General features: G+C 36.3%; 1 protein-coding gene across 1 annotated transcript; it reads right to left on the reverse strand.

Moving 5' to 3' along the window:
• Positions 1-486: 486 nt before the first annotated feature.
• LOC129000388 (uncharacterized) lies at positions 487-24,184 on the reverse strand. Its single transcript, XM_054427352.1, has 6 exons — positions 24,177-24,184; positions 23,743-23,854; positions 22,716-22,832; positions 21,682-21,798; positions 8,899-8,993; positions 487-585 (listed from the first exon to the last, which is right to left on the reverse strand). The coding sequence occupies exons 1-6, from the start codon at positions 24,182-24,184 to the stop codon at positions 489-491; spliced, it is 546 nt and encodes a 181-aa protein (XP_054283327.1). The 3' UTR covers positions 487-488.
• Positions 24,185-24,943: the final 759 nt, after the last annotated feature.

The following is a 24,943-nucleotide window of genomic DNA, read 5'->3' on the forward strand; positions in this document are numbered from 1 at the left end:
TTATAAACACTTTTTTTTAAATGTATTATAAAACAAAAAATAAAGTACATAAAAAATAGTAAACTACATTTTTGCCTTCATTTTATATTTTATCTTTATTGCTTTGAAGTTGTAATAAATAATATAAATTAGTTTGGGATTTAAAACAAAAATCTCACCTTTTGTGTGTTGCACGGGACAAGCAAACATGGATTAGAAATTTAACAATATCTCAAAATCTATTTAATATTTCTATTTTATTTTACAAAGGTTTAACAAATTATATTTTCAATTATTTACTAATATAAGTTATTTCAATTTATTGAATTATCTAACTATAAACATTTTTACTTAAAATTCTGGAAAAAAGTACCATTTGACTGTAATAGAACTTGCCCAAGTTTGAAGCTTCATTTCATGAAAAATAATTTTTTATTTTAATTTTAAAGACTGGTTAAGGGAGATTTTATTATTGTTTTATATAAAAAACAATATTTAACCAGTTTTAATCAATTCTTGAAAATAACAAAGCAGGACCACTTCCCAGAGACCCAGCCAGAGAATCGCCCTTTAGTTTTGTTGCCACAATCTTGCGGGCCTGCTCTCCTGGAACAAAATGCATATGTCAATATGGTGCTTTCAATTATTTAAAAATAAAATCACATGTGGCAGTAGGGGGGCCTATTATAGATGATGGTTATGAAAGAATTTACTGCCAATCTCTACATAGCCATTCGTGAAGGAAACAAAGACTGACCCCAAAGTTCAGAGGACACCGTTAACCGTGAATAACAGGCCCAAAAAGCCAGCTTTGATGATTACTAAAGTTAATTAAAACCCTTTTACTACATAAATACTACCGGTATTCTCTTCCAATGAATGTAATGATTACTAATCAAACGACTGGACACAACGTTTTTGCCAATTTTTTAAATTGTTTTGGCTTATTTAGACGTTTATCTAAAGCTAAGTTACATATACTTGGGTTGCTGACATGAAGTTTTTTTTTTAAGATCATGGCTCAGGTTGTTGGTGTTGAGGCAGTGTATAGTTGTCTCTAGTTCGGATGTGGAAAGCAGTGGATCACTCTGTTGAACTGCTCTCTCACTGTAGAGCCGATGTTCAGGCATAACTTTTGGTTCTTCATATGGAGTCTGCATGCTGAGATGAGAAGATTGATTTTGGCAATTACTCTCCCTGGCTGGGTGTTTGTAGCCATGTCTACCAATTGTTTCACTTGAGCATATAATCTCCTTCAACAAGAGCGCAACCACACCTTTTCACGATCTATTAATATGAAGTCCGTGAGAAGTATGATGTCGCCTTCCGAGATAGAGGTGCAGGTCCAGAAGTTTTAAGTGAGAGTATCTTTAAATCATACCTCTGATAGAGTGATTTATACTATCAATAATAAAGTTCTCCTTTGATTTATTTTCAAGATCATACCTTAATGGAATGGTATGAGAATGAGAATGAGATTTTATTTGCCAATTAATATTCCATACAAATGCATTGGCACATCAAATTAGTCATAACATAACATAAATTAAAATCCAGTGGAGTCAGTGTTCTTGACATATAATCTTCTATTGAGTATAATGGCTGATTACAAAGAAAGTTATTTATTTTAATCTTGAAATCCTTATCACTAAATAATCTTATGGCTATTGGTAACTTGTTATAAAATTTACTGCTTAAAATTAATGTTTTTTATCAGTCTTAGCAAGTCTAACATATAGAGCAAGAGCCCATGACTGCCAGACCTTCATTATTTTATAAAAGCTGAAAGTTTCGCAGCAAATGCTCCCAGTTCAGTTAAGAATGATCGGCAACTATGACATTTGGATTTTGGTTACTTTGGTAAAAAGGTAACAAAGGTCTGAAATTTGCAAATAACCATTGTTATAGTATAAAGCTTGGTTCTTTCATATTTTCTTCAGAGGAATGTTAGAAATCATTTCCCCCATTGCCAGACACTTTGTGCGGTTTAAACCCTCTGCCAGACACCCTTAAAAACTAGGTATGACGAAGATTAATTTTCGTCATTTTATAAAAGCTGAAATTGATATATGTTATTTGGGGAGCTATCAAAAGACGTTTTCTCAAAAGCCAGACACTTTCGTTGGTAACTTCATCTAGCCAGACACTTTAAAGTCTGCCGTAATAAGCTTAACTGTTACCTGCAAACAGTGAATTCAGTTCCAGTTTGGAACAGGCTTCTGTGCCAAATGTAAACGGTTAAATTACTTTCTTTCTTCCTCACAGTCTATTTTTATGTGGAAACCAAGATTTAGGTCTTATAAAATTTTAACTTGACACAGCAGCAGTAACCATGGCTGATGTAACCATGATTCCAGTAGGAGTTGTCCGTGATTTTATTAAGACTCTGAATCAGAATCAGAATCAGAAAAGCTTTTCAAGATGCTATTCAAGATTCAAGAGCTATTCAAGCTATTCAAGCTATTCAAGATGCTATTCAAGAGCTATTGCTATTCAAGATTTATACATTATATACCTACATGAAATATATGCATAAATACAGAATGGCGTCAAAACAGCTTACTGATTAAAAATACTTGGTTAAACTAAATAAAACAGGAAAATTTAATTAATGTAATTACATGTTGTAAAACTCTTCAAATGAGTAAAATGCTCTATTAGTAAGGCTAGGATTATACTAGGACGCTGGCGTCCGAGAGGCCAGCGTCCGGGACGCTAGCGGGGCATTAAATCAAATGGGGGCGATTATACTATGGATGCTAGCGTCGGATGCTAAAAAAGCCACCGGACGCTCGAAGCTATTACCGTAGGTGGCATGGTAAGACCTAGGCCCGGGACCGACTAAACATTGAAATAAATTGGCAGTCCGAGAGGCTAGCATCCCAACACAAATCACGTCATTTATCGGCTCGAGGTGGGACGCTAGCCTCTCGGACGCTGGCCTCTCGGACGCCAGCGTCCTAGTATAATCCTAGCCTAACAATTTAAGTTTTTTTTTTTTTTTAAGACCTAATGTTTTTTATATCAAATATTTCTTTTGGTAGATGGTACAAAAACTTAATACCTGCAGCTGTTGGTTTCTTGTTATAAAACTCCAGTTTGTGTTGTGTTACGGATGGATAATTTTTATGCCTAGTATTATATCTATGATTATCCCCCAGCAGTGGCACCTTGTCTTCAGAAGCCCTCACATGCATAATAGTGTGCAATATATATGAGCTGTAAACTGTTAGAATTTTTAATTTAGGAAAATAATTTTTGGCCGATTCTTCATCATCCAGATTTAACATGATTCTTATTGCCCTTTTTTGAAGGATTAGAATACTTTGTAAATTTTGATTACTTGTAGCTCCATATAACTCAATACCAAATGTAATGTGTGAGTTGATATGTGCATGGTAAACCTTAAGCAATATCTCAAGGGAACAAAATTTTGACAGATTTCTTAAGGCAAATAAACCCGAGGAAATTTTATGTAACAATTTATCCGTATGGAGTGACCATGATAAATTTTCATCAAGCAATAAACCCAAAAATTTTGTTACCTTTACCTGAGTAATTTGGAGATCATTTACTTTAATACAGAATTCTGGATTTTTCTTTTGTGCTGTACTGAATGACATAAAATTGGTTTTATTAAAATTGAGAAATAATTTATTGAAGTTTAAGTAGTTTTTATAGATAACAGATTGTTTTGGGCCGACTCTTGTATTTTATTAAAACATTTACCAGAAACTAACAAATTTGCATCATCAGCATATAGACACAATTTTGCCATATTATCTGTTAATGCTGTTGGCAGACCTTTAATATAACAAAGAAATAAAATGGGACCAAGAATCGAACCTTGAGGTACACCATATTTGATACACCTCAAAGAGGATTTTACATTTCTTAATTGGTTGAAATTATTTATATGATTAATTTCCACATATTGTAATCTGTTTTCAAGGTAAGATTGAAACCAATTTAAAGCATTGTTAGCAAAACCAAATTTTTTTTAAATTGAAATTAATGTTGAATGGCAGACACTATCAAAGGCTTTACTAATATCCATAAACACCCCGACAGTGCTCTCACCCTTATCAATAGCATCAATTATAGTTTCTATCAAATCAATTGTTGCAGTGACAACAGATTTACCGGGCCTGAATCCATGTTGCTCAGTATCAAATAAGCTATTATTTTCTAAGAAATTCATTAATCGTGAATGCAAGGCACGCTCATAGATTTTTGATAAGCATGGCAAAGCAAAATAGATAATGGTCTGTAATTAGAAGGGTCCTTATTGCTACCAGATTTATGTAATGTTTTAATTTTAGAGATTTTTAATTTACTTGGAAATATTCCTGAAATGAAAGAAGAGTTGATTAAATGAGCCAATGGTTTAGCTAAAACATCTTTAGCACTTTTTAAAACAGGCATAGGAATTTCATCAAAACCACAGGTAAACTTGTTTTCAAAAGAAGAAAGAATCTTGTCTACTTCAGCTTCATCAACAGGCTTTAAATAAAATTTTACTGAATTTGCAGGATTTGAGATTGCACCAAGAGCTCCCGAAGACAAGTTTCCAATCCTATCTACCAAACTTACAAAATGATCATTAAATATTTCGCATATATCATCGGGTTCAGTGTATTCAAAGTTGCCAATTTTTAATTGGATTTCATTTTCACGTACTCGGTTTCTGTTTAGTTCCCTATTAATAATATTCCAAGTAGTTTTTGAGACATTAAGTTTACTGGCATTTCTTATATTGCTTTCGATATAATGTCGTTTAGTACTATTTAATTGGGCTGCGTAGCTTCTTTTCAGGTCTTTTAGCTTTTTTATTAAAAACTTATCCTTATTTACCCTAATTTCTCGGCTTAATAGTATTATTTCATCTTTAGCTAACTTAAGTTCCGGAGTTATCCAATTTTTTGATTTTGAACAGGCACGAGATTTTAACTTAGGAAAGCAACTATCAAAATAAAACATAAGGATATTAAAAAATAAAATCATATTTTTCCTCTACAGTCGCTAAATATAAATCAGTCCACGTTTCCTGTGCAAGATAATTTTTTAATTTGGTTAAATTTTCAGGAAGGAATTTTTTACTAGATTTAATAGTAGGTTTGTTAAACTTTTGTTTAGAAGAGATGTCCCGAATTTCTAAGAGTTGAGCGTCATGATCAGAGAGCTCAAGTGATTAGGCCTGATACTAAAAGATTGTTTTTAGGAATTGTAGTAAATATATTATCAATACCGCTTTCACCCTCTAATGTTATTCTAGTAGGAAAGTCTACCAAATAATGCATATTATATTCATTTAAAATATTATTGAATATCTGATAGCCCTTGGAAAACTTAAGAACCTTAATATTAATGTCTCCAGCCACAATTACTCTTTCATATTTTTCAAAAATAAGGCCTAACAAACTATCTAATTTTTCAACAAAAATATTTTCGTATACAGATCCTGGAGGAAAGTGCAAATGCCTCCTAGGAAAGTGCAAATCCCCTGTGTTTAGCGCAAAGAAGAAAGAACGAATCAATATTTTGGGAACTTTAAGGCTAAAGCTTGAACATAAGGGTGTATCAGTTTATGATCTTGCGTATATTTCTGAGGAGATCACTGTTCCACTTCTTAGCAGACGTTCCTGTGAAGAGCTGAACCTGGTGAGGAGAATTTTTTCTGTAGATTCACCTGATATTGACTGGGCTACTAAGTATCCTAATTTATTTCAAGGGTTGGGAAATATGAAAGGAGAGTACAAGATTGAAATGAAGGAGAATGCAGTTCCTTACGCTATATCCACCCCCAGGGTTGTACCAATACCTTTAAAAACCAAGGTGAAAGAGCAGTTAGACGATATGCTTGAGAAAGGAGTGATTGTTCCAGTTGAACACGCGACTGATTGGTGCGCACCAATGGTAGTTTGCGCAAAAAAGGGAGGTGGGGTTAGTGTCATATGTTTGTTATTCTGTAATATTGATTTAGTAATTATTAAGATCATCTGGAGATTGTTGTTGTTTTGTATTTACAAATAATTCAGTATGTAACATTTATTCATAAAATAAAAGTTGTTAATACACTATAAAACTTCATTATTTGACATAGTTAATAAGGTAGCTCCAAGATCATACACAGTTAAGACAAACGAAGGCATGTTACGTCGCAACGGGGTAATGCTAAGACAACTACAACCCAAAACATCTGATGACCCTGGAACTGAGCCTAATTGTTTTTCCTCATTTGGTAGACCAATAAATCCACCAAGAAGAACATGTCTTTAAAAAGAGGAAGAGAAGACACTATAAAACTTCATTATTTGACAGTTAGGATCTGCGTAGACCTATCCAAACTCAACAACATAACAACAGTGAAACGTCGGTTTTATCCTAGTCCAAAGATTGAACTTTCATTGGCCGAGATTGCGGGAGCCGAGTACTTCAGCAAGATCGATGCAAATTCCGGGTTCTGGCAACTGAACCTTGCAGAGGAGTCACAAGATTACACAACCTTTATCACCCCTTTCAGGAGGTATAAATTCCGTAAGTTACCTTTTGGAATTACGTCCGCTCCTGAAGAGTTTCAGCGCCGCATGTCAAAAGCTTTAGAAGGGGCAAAGAACTGTTTAGTGCACATTGACGACTGTCTGATATGGGGAAGAACGAAAGAAGAACACGACGAGTGTCTTAGGGCCGTTCTAGAGAGAGTGCAAGCTAATGGAATCACCTTGAATAAGCAGAAGTCTAAGTTCTGCAATAAGACTGTGACATTTTTGGGGTTTGTGCTGTCTAAGGACGAAATCAAGCCTGATCCAAGCAAGGTACAAGCGATTGTGGACTTACCAGCTCCAAGAAATGCTAATGAAGTACAAAGATTCATGGGCATGATCACTTTTCTGGCAAAATTTATTCCGAACCGCAGTGAGATTTTGGAGCCAATTACGAGCTTGTTAAAGACTAAAACCGATTTCTTTTGGGGACCAGCTCAAGAAAAAGCTTTTGTCACAGTAAAACAGATTTTATCATCAGAGCCATGTTTGACTGTTTACGATCCGCAAAAACCCTCGATTCTTTCTTGTGATGCTTCAAAAAAAGGTCTTGGAGCGGTTTTACTTCAAGTTGAAGGAGAAAACAAGAAACCTGTGGCATATATATCTCGGACTCTAACGCCTGCTGAAGAAAACTATAGTAACATTGAGAGAGAAGCGCTTGCGTGCACATGGGCAAGTAACCGTTTGAAATGTTTCCTAATGGGTAAAATGTACACAATTGAGACCGACCACAAACTGCTTGTCTCAATTTTCAAAACACAAAATTTGGACGAGCTCTCACCGAGCTACAGCGATTCCGAATGCGTATAATGAGATACGATTATTGCATGACCTGGACCCTAGGAAAAGACCTTGCCATAGCAGATCTACTATCAAGAAGTCCTATTCCGGCTAATGAAGATGGCGAATTGACTAAAGAAGTGGAAGCCTTCGTCCACGAAATCAGTCTGATTAGTATAAACACTACAGACGAAAATGTGACAAAGGTACTTCACTCACAAATGAGAGATCCAATCTGTGCACAGCTTAAGTTACAAATTTTAGACGAATGGCCTGTAAATTAAAGTTTACCTAATGAGATTCAAGAGTACTTTAACGTGAAAGACGAGTTAAGTTGTATTGATGGGTTATTGCTTCGAGGAACTCGGATGATAATACCTCAGGAACTACGAGCGGAAATGCTCAAGAGGCTTCACAGTGGACACTTGGGAATCACAAAAACAAGGAAACGTGCTTTGGGAACCATGTGGTGGCCTGGAATTTCTCAAGAAATAGAAAGGATAATCAAATCGTGTCCAGTGTGTATTCAGAACTCAACTAATCACAGTGAACCGTTGATTCCGAGAACTGTCCCGGATTACCCGTGGCAAAATGTGTCTGTTGACTTGTTCAAACACAAAGACAAGTGGTATATGGTTATCGTGGATCACTACTCAAGATACTTTGAAGTCGAGGAAATGCATCGAATGAGGGCTTCAGATACCACATTTTCACGTTTTGGAATTCCTCAACGTGTTTATTCAGATAGTGGGACACAGTTTCACCATATTGACTCAAGTGAATTTAAATTGTTTGCAAAGGAGTGGGGGTTCTCCACATTCAGAAGTAGTCCCCACCACCATCAGGGAAATGGGGCAGCTGAAGCAGCTGTGAAAGTAGCAAAAGGGCTAATGAAGAAAAACAAGGATAAATTTGAACTTGCCCTACTTTCTTACCGGACCTCACCTCTTGAAACCGGCTTTTCCCGATCTGAACTTATGTTTGGAAGGAAATTAAGAGACAATCTTCCATCTACTTTGGTTGGAAATCCTGTGGAAAACAAGAATTTTCTTGAGAGGGTGAATAAGTACCAGAATAAATACAAGATACAATTTGATAGACGACATGGAGCGAGTGGTTTAAGTAAATTAGAAGTTGGAAGCATGGTATGGATCACAGATCTACGTCGACACGGTAAGGTAGTCGGGAAATTGAACGAACCACATTCCTACCTGGTGGAAACTGACAAGAGAACCATTCGCCGAAACAGGAAGTTCTTAGTTCCTGCACCGTACTACGGAGGAGATGGTATACTTTCAATCTTGAGGCGGGATGTTGTATTAAGTCTGTTCTTGTTATCATATGATTTATTTGTGTTTAAATATGTTTTGTTGTCAGATGATTTTTGTAAACATGTTTCTGTAAACATTGGTTTAGTTTGGAAATAGAGTTTGTTGAAGCAAGATGTGTGAATAATAATCTTGTATAAGAAATAGAACAATTATGTTACAGTATAAGATTGTTTAGTTTGGCTGCTAGTGAAGGTTTTTGACGGGATAATTGATTTACAAGTCCCACAATAACTAAATAAACAAAAATTTTCAAGGTTACTTACCCCGTACTTCTTGGGGAAACAGTAACAGGGGTTGCAAAGTTTTCCCCTTGCCTCCAGTTGGTATCCACCAACACCCCACAGTTTCTGCATATTTTCTGTAGCCACATGAAACAGAAGTTAAGTCTGTAGTGAAAAATAATATAGGCTAGTGGAAGATATGACCTTTGAAATTAGTCTAGTCATTGAGTAGTGGAGGTAGTGGTGGAGGTGGAGGAAAATTTTAACAACAAAAAATCAGTTATCACATCTCCAAATTTCAAAAAGTTTAAGTACAAAACCCTCTCTCTTAAGCAACCTCCAGGACCCTAGATCAAATAACCTGCAAAGTCAATCAAAGGGGTATGAATGTAAACATGTTATTTGGAAAAGTCAGTTATTTTTTTATTTTCCTGCGTTGTCAATAGCAAAAGTAAATCTGCAAGAACACAATTTTTTTACTAGCCCACTATGCTTAGGACGGGAACAGAAGTCATTGGATAGCTTAGATTGCTAATCACACTCACATTTACATAAAGAATCGGACATTCTATATACTTTTTATCCAAATATTAAATATGGTTAAGAAATAAGTGAAAACCCAAATCAAATAGATTATGTTTCTTTAAAAAATATCAATAAAATTCAAAATATTGTAATATCTATCCAAGATAATGAAGGAAATTTTATAAATAATGAAAATGTTAAGAACATTGTGTATTTGAGATTGAAAAAAAAGAATCTTCTATATAAACTTATTTGTTATTATTTCCAAACAGGCGATTAGAAGAAAAAAAACCCGGGTTCCCATGGTCTGGTCATGCTGTTTCTCGAACTCATTATGGTTTATCGCGCCTTACACTTTCATGCCAAATTTTATCAAAATCAGACAAAAATTACTCAAGTTATCACGTTCATGGACGTATATATGATATATTGGCTATACATATATAAAAATTTGAATGAATAGTGTTTTTGGCCTCTAGGGACATCAAAATGGAAAAGTATATCGGTCCCGGAACTAAGTGCAACCTACGGTAATAGCTACTTCCCTATAGGAAAATTAGATAAAAGAGTGTCATGTCGAAAATTTTTAAAATTGACAAAAATTTTTTTTGTAAGTATTAAAAGATATACCTTTCCTTCACACAATGATAACCTCCACAATTACTTAAATACCCCCGCCGCAGCAAACCTGCAGACTAAGCGAATTTCCATCTGCCTGATTGGTTTTTACTTAAACATGCTTTCTTCTACGTGTCCAGTTTATCCCTATTTATAGTCCCTATGTTGAGTCGTAGAGAATTTTAAATCTTAAAAATTATTAAATTATTAAATTATTAATTAATGTATTAATTTAATTTTACCCAAAGGCAATCGGAGAGCATGAAATAAAAACTCTGCTTCTCAGTTCACACACTTTTTAATATCAGGTTTTAAAATTGGATATATTTAATTATGACAAGAACTGTTATCTTAGATTAGAATAGGCCTATTAAATGAAATCTTCCGGAAGGTTAAAACTTTTAAATCCTAAAAATCTGATAGAAATATTGTAAGAGTATTTTGAATTATTGCTAAATAAATTAAGTTAAAAAATATTTTCTACTTGCGGAGTCTTTCTTGAGAAGTCCAGGTTGTGGTGAGTTTCAAGTGAAGTCGTGACGTGGGTAGCGAAGCGGTTGTAAGAGGGTTGGAGCCGGCGATGTTGTCTGGGAAAGTTCCAGAGGGTTGGCCTCAAAGGAGTAGCTAGGAGAGTAGAGGTTCGACGTAGAGAGACTCTGCTAGTGGTCCAGTGATGCCCGTAGAGGAGAGGGATGACTTGAGCTTAAGAGTGGCGTGAAGGTTGACGACAGGAGAGAATTACCAGTCCATTCACTTGTAGAGGTTTCATCCAAATATTAATACTGAAGATTTACTTCATTCATTTCACATCACTGTCACTGATACACTGAACTGTACTATGTATGTTCTAACATTGGTTATAATTAAAAGAGAGAATTTAGACTACATTTTGAATCTATAACTACAATATATTTGAGGACATGTTAACTAGAAGGCAGTAGTGTGTAGACTGAGACAGAGCAAAAAGTGAAAGCATAAAACAAGAACAATACTGTCTGGCAGATAAGTAAAACGAATATAGATAAAACCAAAAATAATGGAATGCATTGGAAATACCAGTGCCCAGCCTATAAAAAAAACCTATAAAAGCATTCATTACTTTTATCAGTAGTTTATTCTGATATTATATTCAAAACTCTACATACCGCCCACCCAAATGAATATTTGCAAACGTAAAAACAAAAAATCAAACAAAACAAAAAAGGAAAGGGTAGTTTATGAGTCAAAGTCAGAGGGAGGGAAAGGAACCAGCTTGTGAACTGGGCGCACAAACGTCCCTTGTGCGGTTTTGATCTTGACTGCTCTTACTATTCCGTCACGTCCAGGGAAAGTTTCTTCTATTCGCCCGATTGGCCATTCAAGTGGGCTGGTGTTCTTCATTTGGAGGTATGCTACATCACCAACTTTGACATTGGGTTGAAGGGAAGTCCATTTTCTACGAGGAATCAGGGTTTGAACGTATTCCTGTGACCATCTCTTCCAAAAACACTGAACAGCCTGTTGTAGAAGTTCATATCTTTGTAGTCTGTTCATGGGTGTGTCACTGCAGTCAATTTCAGGTGGAGCTAAGAGTGGCGAGCCAATAATAAAGTGACCTGGGCTCAAATAGTCGCCATCGTTAGGGTCTGTGATCATCGTTCCGATTGGTCTGCTATTGAGAATAGCCTCTATGCGTGTCAACAAAGTGTTCATTTTTTCTAGGTGAGAACAAGTGTGCCCATTACTCGTTGCAAGTGATGTTTGGTGGATTTAACAGCGGCCTTCCATAGTCCACCAAAGTGAGGGGCTGCAGGTGGATTGAAGTTCCATTTGATTTCCTTTTTGGCTAGATGCTGTGATATCTCTGGATTGGATATTTTTAAAAACTCCTGAATCTCTTTGAAATGATTTGAGGCACCTTGAAAGTTGGTACCACAGTCACTGAAAATCTGCTTACAAAGACCTCGTCTAGCACAGAATCTATCAAGAGCAGCAAGAAATGATTTTGTTGATAGACTTGTAGCAAATTCAAGATGGACTGCTTTTGTGGACATACAAATGAAGATTACCAAATAACCCTTTGATCGTGGAGCTTTTCTCCTATCACTTTCTTTGAATTCAAATGGGCCTGCATAGTCAAGTACTACATTGAGGAATACCCTGAGGTTTTGAAATCTTGCAGAAGGTAGATCAGCCATTTTGGGTGTCATGAACGCTTTTGGGCTTTGCCTTGAACATGTAACATTTGTTACATTTGAATATTCTTTCTCGTAATAATTGGCGTAATCCACTGATCCAAAATTTTGATTGTATGAGAGATTGGGACAATCGAGGACCACCATGTAAAGATAGTTTATGATAGTGATCACATAACAGAGTTGCTAAGCAAGATGATGTTGGTATTAGGATAGGATGTTTTCTGGAGAATGAAAGTTGGGAGTGTTTTAAACGTCCGCCCACCCTGAGATAACCTTCTTCATCGAGAAATGGAGCTAGAGATCGATACTTAGTGGTGCACATTTTCTGTTCCTTTATGTTTTGTATTTCACCTGAGAGATATTGTTCTTGAACATTTTTGACACATAACATTAATGAGTCGTTTAACTCTTGAGCGGTTATTGGCCCTTGCCTTTTGCTTATTCCTTTCTTTTGACTTTGAAGATAAAAGATAAATCGTAACAAGTAGGCAAGAACGAACTGCACTTTTGACAAGCTAGATAATTTTTCCATAAGTTTCATTACTATGTTGTTATCGAGACTAGTTGTTAGGAAACATTCTGATTTCAATTCGGGGAGATGAATTTCTTCTGTGGGTTTTACATTTGATGATGGCCATTGGGTTGAGGGTTCATGAAGGAAGGAAGGACCTTTCCACCACAAATCAAAATCAACTATATCTTCAGGAAGCATGCCTCTGCTGGCACAATCACAGGGGTTTTCTTTCGAAGCTACATGACGCCATTGTGTTGGGTTAGTCTCTTCTAAAATGTCAATTACTCTGTTGGCAACAAAAGTTTTCAATTTGTATGGAGGGGTTTTGAGCCATGACAACACAGTAGATGAGTCCGAAAACAGTATGATTGTTGATGGGTCAAAATTGAGATGTTTTACTGAAATTACTATTTGCATAAGTAACTGAGCCGCAGAAAGTTCTAGTCGGGGAATACTCATTGTTTTTAATGGTGCAACTTTACTTTTGGCTTTTATGAGGTGTACTCTGATTCCAGCTGAGGTTTCAGTACGGATGTACAAGTTAGCAGCGTAACCCTTTTCAGAAGCGTCACAGAAGCCTATCAGTTGTGTGGAATTTGAGGAATGCTGTGGGAATGAATCGTTGGATCTTAATATTTGAAAGTTGTGGGAGAGTAGAAATGAACAGAGACCATTTACTACTTATTTCATTTGGAAGAGGTTCATCCCAGTTCAAACCAAGAAGCCATAACTTTTGCATCAGATGCTTAACATAGAATGTAACTGGAGTGATCCAACCTAGCACATCGTATATTTTTGATATTTCAGATAGCATTGATCGTTTTGTGAAAACTAGAGGGTTGAGCTTAATCGAGTATGAAAAAGTATCATCATAGGAGTTGTACTGCAGTCCAAGAATTTTCATTCCAGGATCTTCATCTGAACATAAGACGAGTGGTTGTTCACGGTGATCTTCTGGTACGTTGTCTAGGATAGGTTTGTAATTACTGGACCATTTGCGTAAAGTGAATCCTCCTAAATCTAACAGTTTGATGAGTTCACTCTATAGCTGCAAAGCTTGTTCTGGTGTGTCAACACTGGTGCATATGTCATCAACAAAGGTCTGATGCAGAATGGCGTTTGAGGCTAGAGGGAATCGCTTTCCTTCATCTTTGACAAGCTGCAACAAAACTCGCTGGGCTAGGAATGCACTTGATGTGACACCATACGTGAGAACGTTGAGTTCATACTCCTCAATAGGTCCATTTGGTAAGGTTCTGTAAAATATGTGCTGCAAACTCCGTTGCTCAGGAGCTACAACAATCTGTCTATACATCTGCTTAATATCTGAACACACAACAATGGAATGAAGACGAAAGTTTGTTATAATTTCAGTTATATCCTTTTGCAGCTTAGGACCTGGGAACAAATTGTCATTTAATGACTTATCATCATTTTTAGGTTTGAAAGAGGCATTGAAAACTACTCTGAGTTTGGTAGTGCTACTATCTTCTTTCCTTACACAGTGATGAGGGATTATGTACGTAGAGGGGGTAGTCGCAATGCTCATGTGACCTTGAGCTATGTAGTCATTCAAAAAGTCCCTATACTCCTGATACATTGTTAGGGTTTTCTTCAGTCTTGATTCTAAATTTATTAGACGGTGCTTAGCGATTTCTCTTGTGTTAGGTAACGAAATGTTGTCTGATCTTACAGGCAGTGAAACTACGTATCTATTTGTTTCATCACGAAAATGAGTAGTTTGAAAATGATTTTCAGTCTCAATGTCTTCAGGATTGATAGGTTTCTTAGTGTTTACTGACTCTGTTTCCCAAAATCTTTTGATTGATTTATCAACAGACTCACAGCAGGTCAGAAAGTATGAGTTTTCATTTGTAGAAGAAATGCTTGGTACTTTGCCACCAATAATCCATCCAAATATGGTTGCCAAAGCGGAAGGTTGACCTTTGATTATATTGTGTGAGTCCAGAATAATATCATAGTACAAGTCAGATCCTAACAAAAAATTAATGGGTGCACTTTGGTCAAAAGTGGGATCAGCTAGCTTTAAATTAGAAAATTTTGACTGTACAGAGCGATCTAATTGGATGTTAGGTTGATCAGAAGAAATTTTAGGTACCACTATCGCTTCAGTTGTCAATTCAGTTTCAGGTGTAGAGATTGGGCTTATACTGCACATTACAGAGCCTTTGTTTTGGGAGACAGATGTATTAGCTACAGCCATAAGCGTAATTTTGCTGTAACGTCTTTTTAGACCAAGGCGTTCAACACATTCTGTAGTAATTAAACTAGTTTGTGACCCTCCATCGATGATGGCCCTTACCTGTTTTAGTCCACCATCGTTATCACGGATGCCAATAATAGCAGTACTCAGTAGCATGTTTGTACTTGAACAAGTATTAGTGTAGTGGCAAGTCTTAGGTTCTACATTATTTCCAGCATTAGGCTTAGACTCTGTCACTTGACTGTTATCTGAACGATGTAGGAGAGTGTGGTGTTTACCAGAGCATTTGAAACACTTAGACTTAGATTTACAATCAGATATCATGTGAGATCCGAGGCAAGAAAAACATAAGGCACTCTTTTTAGCTTGATCATATTGTTGCGCTACACTCATGCCTTTAAATTTTGAACAACCATAAATCTTGTGAGAGATGTCCTGACAGCACGGGCACGTTAATGAAGCATTCTTCCCTTTATCGTAGTGAATTGTATTCACAGTAGAGAGCATTGCACTGCGAGAGCTTGATGGCTTAGAGAACTGAGTAGGTTTGTGAGGTTTTGATTTTCCCTTGGGATCATTAGTGATTTCTAGAATTTTTGAGCTGTTGTTGGACAAATTTGATTAGGTCTTCAAACTTTGGGATGTCATTACTTGAATGATGGCTTTCAAAATAATTACGAGTGTTGGGTGTCAAAGAGCGTAAACCAATGTGGAGCATAGTGAAATCAAATAAATCGTCAATGCCAAGAACCTTCACAGCTGACAAATTACTATTGAATACTTCCATGAAGTTTGAGAAAGAGTTAGTTGAATCCTCTGTCATTTGGCGAAAAGATAATATTTTGTCAAGATAACAAGAAGCTAATAATCTTTTATTCTGGTATCGTTCAATTAGAATTTGCATTGCAATGTCATAATTGTCATCTGATATGGCCAGAGTGTCAACGAGAGAGAGTGCGAGAGATTTTAGTAAACTACGTAAATATGTAAGTTTTTCTACCTTGGTTAGGCAAGTGTTCTTATGGATCATAGAGGTGTAGAGGGCATAAAAGTTTGGCCAAGCTGTAATTGATCCATCAAATGGTTCAATTTCCAGTTTTGGTAGTCTTGCTACTTGAGAAGATTGTGTTGGGACAGATGATTGAGTAGTTTCCGGTTTACTTTGTGTATTTAAATTCCCTACATTCATCTTACGAGCAATTGTCTTCACATTGAAATAAATCTCATCATATGCCAATGAAGCTTTATTAACATCAATTTTTTCACCCTCTTCTACCTGAGTGTTTACAACATTTATTTCGTCAGATATTTGCTCAAAAGCCTCATAATCATCTTCGATTCGCTGGAAGCGAGAAACAAAAGAGTCTAACTCAGCAGTATAGCTTTGTTTTTGTTGAGCTAACTGTATACATTTTTTGCCAACATCATATAGAGCTTGTAGTCTAGCAAAATATTTTTCTCTCCTTTTAACAAGTGTTTCTAACTGGGCAGTAGGTCGGGGAGTCATGTTTGCAGATTAAGTTTATATGACCAAGGAGGTATAGGTAGGTATAGGAAACCCTAGAGAAAAATAAAGCAACTTAAAAAAGTTAAAACAAACTACAAAAGAATTTAAACTTATTTATGCTCTCCTTTTGCAAAACAAAAGAAATTACCAACTTTAAAGTTACTGTAATCCATCCGGCTCGAAGGACCATTAATTTGTTGAGCCGTAGAGAATTTTAAATCTTAAAAATTCTATTCTCAAAATGTATTAATTTAATTTTACCCAAAGGCAATCGGAGAGCATGAAATAAAAACTCTGCTTCTCAGTTCACACACTTTTTAATATCAGGTTTTAAAATTGGATATATTGAATTATGACAAGAACTGTTATCTTAGATTAGAATATTAAATGAAATCTTCCGGAAGGTTAAAACTTTTAAATCCTAAAAATCTGATAGAAATATTGTAAGAGTGTTTTGAATTATTGCTAAATAAATTAAGTTAAAAAATATTTTCTACTTGCGGAGTCTTTCTTGAGAAGTCCAGGTTGTGGTGAGTTTCAAGTGAAGTCGTGACGTGGGTAGCGAAGCGGTTGTAAGAGGGTTGGAGCCGGCGATGTTGTCTGGGAAAGTTCCAGAGGGTTGGCCTCAAAGGAGTAGCTAGGAGAGTAGAGGTTCGACGTAGAGAGACTCTGCTAGTGGTCCAGTGATGCCCGTAGAGGAGAGGGATGACTTGAGCTTAAGAGTGGCGTGAAGGTTGACGACAGGAGAGAATTACCAGTCCATTCACTTGTAGAGGTTTCATCCAAATATTAATACTGAGATTTACTTCATTCATTTCACATCACTGTCACTGATACACTGAACTGTACTATGTATGTTCTAACATTGGTTATAATTAAAAGAGAGAATTTAGACTACATTTTGAATCTATAACTACAATATATTTGAGGACATGTTAACTAGAAGGCAGTAGTGTGTAGACTGAGACAGAGCAAAAAGTGAAAGCATAAAACAAGAACAATACTGTCTGGCAGATAAGTAAAACGAATATAGATAAAACCAACAATAATGGAATGCATTGGAAATACCAGTGCCCAGCCTATAAAAAAAACCTATAAAAGCATTCATTACTTTTATCAGTAGTTTATTCTGATATTATATTCAAAACTCTACAAAAATTATATTTGATTTCCTAGTACAGGGTGGTCAATTAATTTTTTTTAGTTTATCTTTTAGGAAAATGTTAATAGCTTAGTATAAAATAATAAAATTTGCAATGTTTGATCAACTAAAACCAAGCTACAACAGATTACTTATTCTGCGATTTTGAAATTTACAATTATAAAATTTTCTATGTAACCAATAACCGCAGAAAAACACTTCATATGTATACACTAGATTTTTTTTTTTTAACTCTACAAAATACTGTAAGTACTCAAATACTTACGTAGGCCTATTATTTAGAGTAGGCTACTCTTAAAATTTTCATGAATATGCTTCAATTTTGCTTATCAATTTATATAACTTTTTTTCTAATACATGTCTAAACAAGCAAACTACATAACTTTACTTATTTGATTATACTTATTATGAATATTTGAAAATTTCAAGAACTATCCCTATCTTCAAAAAAGGCGACACAAACCTTGCCTCAAGTTATCGACCCATATCGATTATACCCATAGTAGCCATAATTGTTGAGAAAATCATGCAAAATCAGATAATAGCATTCTTTGAGACAAACCATTACTTCACTAGTTCACAGCATGGGTTCCGCAAAGGCAGATCTACCACTACTGCTCTTACTTCCCTGGTGACAGAAACGTTAAAGGCCTTTGAGGATAGGCAGTCAATGGCACTGGTCCTTTGTGACTTGTCGAAGGCTTTCGAGGTGGTGTCTCATGACATTTTGTTGGAAAAACTTAAACGTTACGGAGTTGGAGGGACAGTGCTCACGACTTTTCACTCGTATTTTGAAAATAGTTACCAGATCGTGTCAGTTGATGGAGCGTTCTCCGCTCCAGCTGCGATGGACCATGGAGTGCCGCAAGGCTCTATATTAGGGCCCACCATGTTTATAATCCTAATGAATGACCTTGGACGAGAAAGGGATACCCTACTCTATGCGGATGACACAACCTTGTACGGCAAGGGACAGTGCCCCAACGAAGCAATAACCAAATCTGACCAGCTGTTTGAAGTTGCAAAAATTGGTTCTCACTTAATGGCCTCAGGTTAAACGAAGATAAAACGCAAAAGCTCCTGTGCACATCAGTAAATCATCTCCATCTCAAGATATTCCAGTCAAACTCCTCGGTTTTATCCTGGACCCAAAACTTCAATGGGACTGTCATACTGACACAGTGTGTCTTAGGCTGAGTAGAGTCAGGCTGAGTAGAGTCAATTTCCTCTTAAGAAAACTTAAGCACCAGATCACTAAACAATATCTTCTGATGGTCTATTTCTCCTTATTTCACAGTCTCATCAACCCCTCAAACTGCAAAAACAAGCCCTAAGAATAATTACAAGCAGCAAAAGACGGGAACGTTGCAGACCACTTTTCAAAATGCTGAATGTTTTTACTGTTTTCAATCAGTTCACCTAAAATTGCCTTCTGCACGTCAAAGGAAATTTGAACTCTCATGAAACAAGGGGTGACATGCACGACCATAATGTCCGAAGTGCCCATAAATTAAATACAGATCGCTATAGACTAACTATGACAAGAGACAGTTTCCCTGCCATAGCTGTCAGGATGTACAATGCTCTGCCTGGTAAAATAACAGAACTTGACACAAAAGTGTTCACAAATAAAATCAAACAATTTTTATTGGAGAACCCTTTCTACTCAACTACGGAGTTCTTCAAGTATGCTGGCGCGATGAACTAGCTGTCCACCGCCACCACACAGTTTTAAATGTATATATATATCTAAATTAGTTTTTATTTTTTTATTTGACGCTATCAATCCAGCCTAGGCTGGTCATCGATGAAGAGGAGGTAACAAGGTAATAAGGTAATATTAAAAAAGGAAATAAAGAGTAACTTGACCCAGCAAAACCCTAACGCAAACCATGTACCACCACACGTTGTAGCACCTAATCCTGAGAATGTCAACCTAAACACACAAAAATGGACAAAAGAAAAAAGACAAAAAAAACATTTAAGTCTAAAGTTTTTATTAGATCCAGTCCCATTGTAACCGAGAACAAATTCGATACCTTGTCTCAAAATGTTCCCAGTCTATCAAAGGCAAATAATCAGTATGTTGGCCTAAGTAAAAAACCTCAGATAAAAAACCTCAACATAACAAAGATAAAGTTGAAGAGGTGTTTACAAATAAAATTAAAGTGACTGTGTATGGTGATAGCCAAAGTAGAAATGTAGGCTACAAACTTAACCAAATTAATCAGGATGAGATCACTGCGGTTGGAACAGTTATGCCGAATGCATGCATTAATCAAGTGGCAGAAACAGCGCGGCTTTCAAAGTCCAATGATGATGTAATTGTCCTCATTGCAGGAACAAATGATGCACTGCGGAAAGATCTCTCTCCTATATACTCAGCCTTAGAAGAGAAAAACAAGAGTATTAGCCAAAACATGTCTGCTTCGTCCTATTCCTCTTCAGGAATTTTAAATTATGCCCTTTATCTCTTACATATAACCTTTGGTACTTAGAAGGAAGAAGGTTGTGTGTAAAATATAATTTTACGGTCCAAACAAGAACTGTAACAAACGGTAGGTAACGTCCCTAGCATTGAAGAGTATTGTTATCAGGCGGGTGTCCACAGAAAATTTGTCATTAATTTCCATGACTTTCTATTATTATCCATGACCATTTACATTTACCATTGATTTCCATGACTTCTCACGAACTAAGACAACTCAAAATATCATAACAATATTCGTACTGTATTGCAATTTGAGTTGTAATAATAAAGTTGTAACATTTTAATATACACTATACTGTTGCAACAATATCCTAGAAGAAATATTAAATTTAATTATAAGATAAAGTAGGGACAGATTGTATTGAACTACAAACTCAAAACTCATAAAATAATACAACTGTAATAAATTGAATTGGCGTACATTTGTGAAAAATCCTACAATAGTCAGGGTAACTGACAACAAGAGCATTGAAAAGTCACGTCAAATCCATCCATCATTGGGGATTTCCATGACATTCCATGTCTTTTAGCCTATTTCAATGACTTTAAAGACCAGAATTATTTTCCATGACTTTCCATGACTATCCCTGACTTTCCCTGGACACCCTGGTTATATTCATTAGGATTATACATTATTTCATAGTTCATGGGGGAATTCAAATATACAAAACTGTAATTGAATATATTTTATAGATTGTGTACGGATACTTGAAAGTATAGATAGCATATTGTAGTGTTACTAGAGTTATAATCATTTTAAAGTTAACATTATGTTGTTGAGCTGAATCAAATTTAAGTTGTACAGTGTTTTGTTTTACCCAACCCTGTCTGTATTGTCCCAATGAAATTTAATCTTTACTTGGACATAAAATTAAGTACACAAAACTTTAACAACAAATCAATTATATATTTTACTGTAAGGTGAAGACATAACTTAGATAATGTACCACCACTTCCCTGATGACAAAAAATGTTTAGGCCTCTGGTTTGTTGCATCCCAAAGACTATTTTTATTATTTACAATGTTTTGTCTTTTTGCATTATCGATTACATCAGTGGATCTAGCATATTGTAAGGAGAAACACCACATTTGACTGTCTAGTTTCATCATGAATGGTTTAAGAGTCTTCTTCACCCCCGATGTAGTTGCGTTTTGGAGATATGGCCTTGGGGGAAGGTTTTTGAAGATGGGCAGGTAGCGCGGGGTCATTATGCGCACCATTCTAAAAACATCGTAAACACATGACTACTAAATCGACATGTCGGTAATTCATCTGTCGCCTGAGCCAAGTTTTGTAAAAGGCTGGTAGCACAGTAGCATCCGACAAAACATGTTAATTTCGTTCCCCGTTTTGGACACGGTTTTTCAAAAGATTTTCTTGATATTTGGTATCAATGTAGTTAAATATTAAAGCTCTTATACGTCAAAAAATTGATACATAACTACTGAAATATAAGTAGTATGTTTACTAGATATTGCTACATGTCAAGGATTGCTTGACATAACCCATGTTTCAGCCATTGTTTTAAAAATAGAGATCAGAGGCAACCCAAAGGAGCTCTCATCAATGAAAAAAAAAAAAACGTAAAAACTAACGTCTCCTCACCTGGTCAATCTCCGCCCTGATCTCCTGCAGCGCCTCTTGCTGTTGTTGTATCTCCTCGGGACGTACTGCCGGATGCTCCTGCGCCTGCAGACTGTCCTGCAGATCCCGCAGAGTGGCCTGCAAGAGCAAGCATTATAGATTACTTTTAGTATAGTTTTTTTTGCAGTTTGTTATAAGTAGTAATGAGAGTGTTCACTAGTTCACAGCATGGGTTCCGCTGTATATATATAATACGCTAAGCCGATTTTTGTGAACAAAACTCCTCCCTCATTTTTGGACCGATTATGATGATTAAAGTGTCAAAAGATTGCCCTGATCTGTAGTTTTGCAAAGTGTTTTTCGTTTTTTGATATCTTTATAAGTTTGGGCAGAATCTCCCATCAAAGTTGGATTTTCTCCCATAAGATTAACATGAAGGAATATAAAAATTTAATTGTAAACTTTGTCTCCACTAATTTGAGAGAACGGCTGGGCGTAGAAACTTGGTAGGGGTGTCAAAAGAAAGGTCTTGGTCTGTAGATGAGTTATCAAAAGACAAACGAAGTAAATTCCCTTAGGGCTCTGCCCCAGAAGTCTTTGAAGATCCCTCTACAGATTTGTTTACATTTTGGCCATGTGGATAGTACTTTTTAATGAAACAGCTGTTAATTTCTAAATTGTATTTTAAACAACACACATTAATTGGGAGTTACTGAATTTTCCAAAACAAGCATTAATCCAGTAATCTAACGCATTTTACCTTGCATGAAATGGGGTAGTAGGTTTCTTTTTTTTATGTTGTTTGTAATAGTACCGAGATGCTAAATCCAAATTTTTGACCTCGGCGACCTTCCGGATCACCTCCAAAAAGCTTAAAAATCAGCTAACAACTGAAATATAAGTAGTAAGTTTACTAGATATTGCTACATGTCAAGGATTGCTTGACATAACCCATGTTTCAGCCATTGTTTTAAAAATAGAGATCAGAGGCAACCCAAGGGGGCTCTCATCAATAAAAAAAAAAAAACAAAACGTAAAAACTAACGTCTCCTCACCTGGTCAATCTCCGCCCTGATCTCCTGCAGCGCCTCTTGCTGTTGTTGTATCTCCTCGGGACGTACTGCCAGAGGCTCCTGCGCCTGCAGACTGTCCTGCAGATCCCGCAGAGTGGCCTGCAAGAGCAAGCATTATAGATTACTTTTAGTATAGTTTTTTTTTGCAGTTTGTTATAAGTAGTAATGAGAGTGTTCACTAGTTCACAGCATGGGTTCCGCTGTATATATATAATACGCTAAGCCGATTTTTGTGAACAAAACTCCTCCCTCATTTTTGGACCGATTATGATGATTAAAGTGTCAAAAGATTGCCTGATCTGTAGTTTTGCAAAGTGTTTTTCGTTTTTTTGATATCTTTATAAGTTTGGGCAGAATCTCCCATCAAAGTTGGATTTTCTCCCATAAGATTAACATGAAGGAATATAAAAATTTAATTGTAAACTTGTCCTCCACTAATTTGAGAGAACGGCTGGCGTAGAAACTTGGTAGGGGTGTCAAAAGAAAGGTCTTGGTCTGTAGATGAGTTATCAAAAGACAAACGAAGTAAATTCCCTTAGGGCTCTGCCCAGAAGTCTTTGAAGATCCCTCTACAGATTTGTTTACATTTTGGCCATGTGGATAGTACTTTTTAATGAAACAGCTGTTAATTTCTAAATTGTATTTTAAACAACACACATTAATTGGGAGTTACTGAATTTTCCAAAACAAGCATTAATCCAGTAATCTAACGCATTTTACCTTGCATGAAATGGGGTAGTAGGTTTCTTTTTTTTATGTTGTTTGTAATAGTACCGAGATGCTAAATCCAAATTTTGACCTCGCGACTTCGGATCACCTCCAAAAAGCTTAAAAATCAGCTAACAACTGAAATATAAGTAGTAAGTTTACTAGATATTGCTACATGTCAAGGATTGCTTGACATAACCCATGTTTCAGCCATTGTTTTAAAAATAGAGATCAGAGGCAACCCAAGGGGCTCTCATCAATAAAAAAAAAAAACAAAACGTAAAAACTAACGTCTCCTCACCTGGTCAATCTCCGCCCTGATCTCCTGCAGCGCCTCTTGCTGTTGTTGTATCTCCTCGGGACGTACTGCAGAGGCTCCTGCCGCTGCAGACTGTCCTGCAGATCCCGATGGCCTGCAAGAGCAAGCATTATGAGATTACTTTTAGTATAGTTTTTTTTTTGCAGTAAACTGTCTTCAGGCCATCAGTACTTGCACCGAGATAGGGGTTGTCGCGGTCGATGAAAAGGCCGCTCCCTGTACTTCCACGACACATTATTATGCTTGTTTAGTGAAGAACTTTTCCAGAGGATAGCTGAAAGCAAATCACATCTTAACTTCTAAAGCAGTTCTACGTCTTGTTTTACTAACCATTGTTGTTTTTAGCGAATTTCCCTATAGGGAAGTAGCTATTACCGTAGGTCTCATGTAAGACCTAAGCCGCGGGACCGATTTACTTTTTCATTTTGATGTCCCCAGAGGCCAAAAACACATTCGTCTAATTTTTATATATCTATATATAGAGAGATATATATATATATGTGTCCATCCGCCCACGATAACTTGAGTAATTTTTGTCCGATTTTGATAAAATTTGGTTTGAAGGTGTAAGGCGGGATAAACTTGAATGAGTTCGCGAACCAGCATGATCGGACTATGGGAACGGGGGTTTATGGGGGGTTATATGGGGTAAAAATAGGTTTTTCCATTTTTGACCCTAAAAACACAAATTTCACAATTTTCTTTTTAAAACCATTTTGTAGAGCTTACCCTTTGAGTGCAACGTCGGCGGAACGGACGTCTTTTAAAACGAGCCAAAATGCCGACGTCCGGCCGACCGGACGTTTTTAGAACGAGCCAAAAGTGCCAACGTCCGGCTGACCGGACGTTTCGTAATGATCGAACAGTTGTCATAACAACCGAATGGATACTCGGATTCTTTTAACCCATATATTAACATTGAGTCGAAAGTTACTAGATGCGATACATCGATTTTCGTTGGTCGAAATATCGAAAATTCGATTTTTACGAAATTTTAACCTAAAAATCGCCAGATCGCGCTCGGCATTTTTAGCGCGACCTTCGGGAAAAATCATCGGCATTTTTGAGTGTTACTTTTATTTCTCGCCTGGCACTCTAAGGGTTAAAAAAACAATAATTTAGTATATTGAAGCGTTATTATGCGCCTAATTGTTACGGAAGAAAATTCAAAAAAATTGTAATT

The sequence above is a fragment of the Macrosteles quadrilineatus genome, unplaced genomic scaffold (assembly GCF_028750875.1).
Source record: "Macrosteles quadrilineatus isolate MER2022 unplaced genomic scaffold, UCM_ALF_1.0 Scaffold_8__2_contigs__length_117827958, whole genome shotgun sequence".
In the NCBI taxonomy this organism is placed as follows: Eukaryota; Metazoa; Arthropoda; class Insecta; order Hemiptera; family Cicadellidae; genus Macrosteles; species Macrosteles quadrilineatus.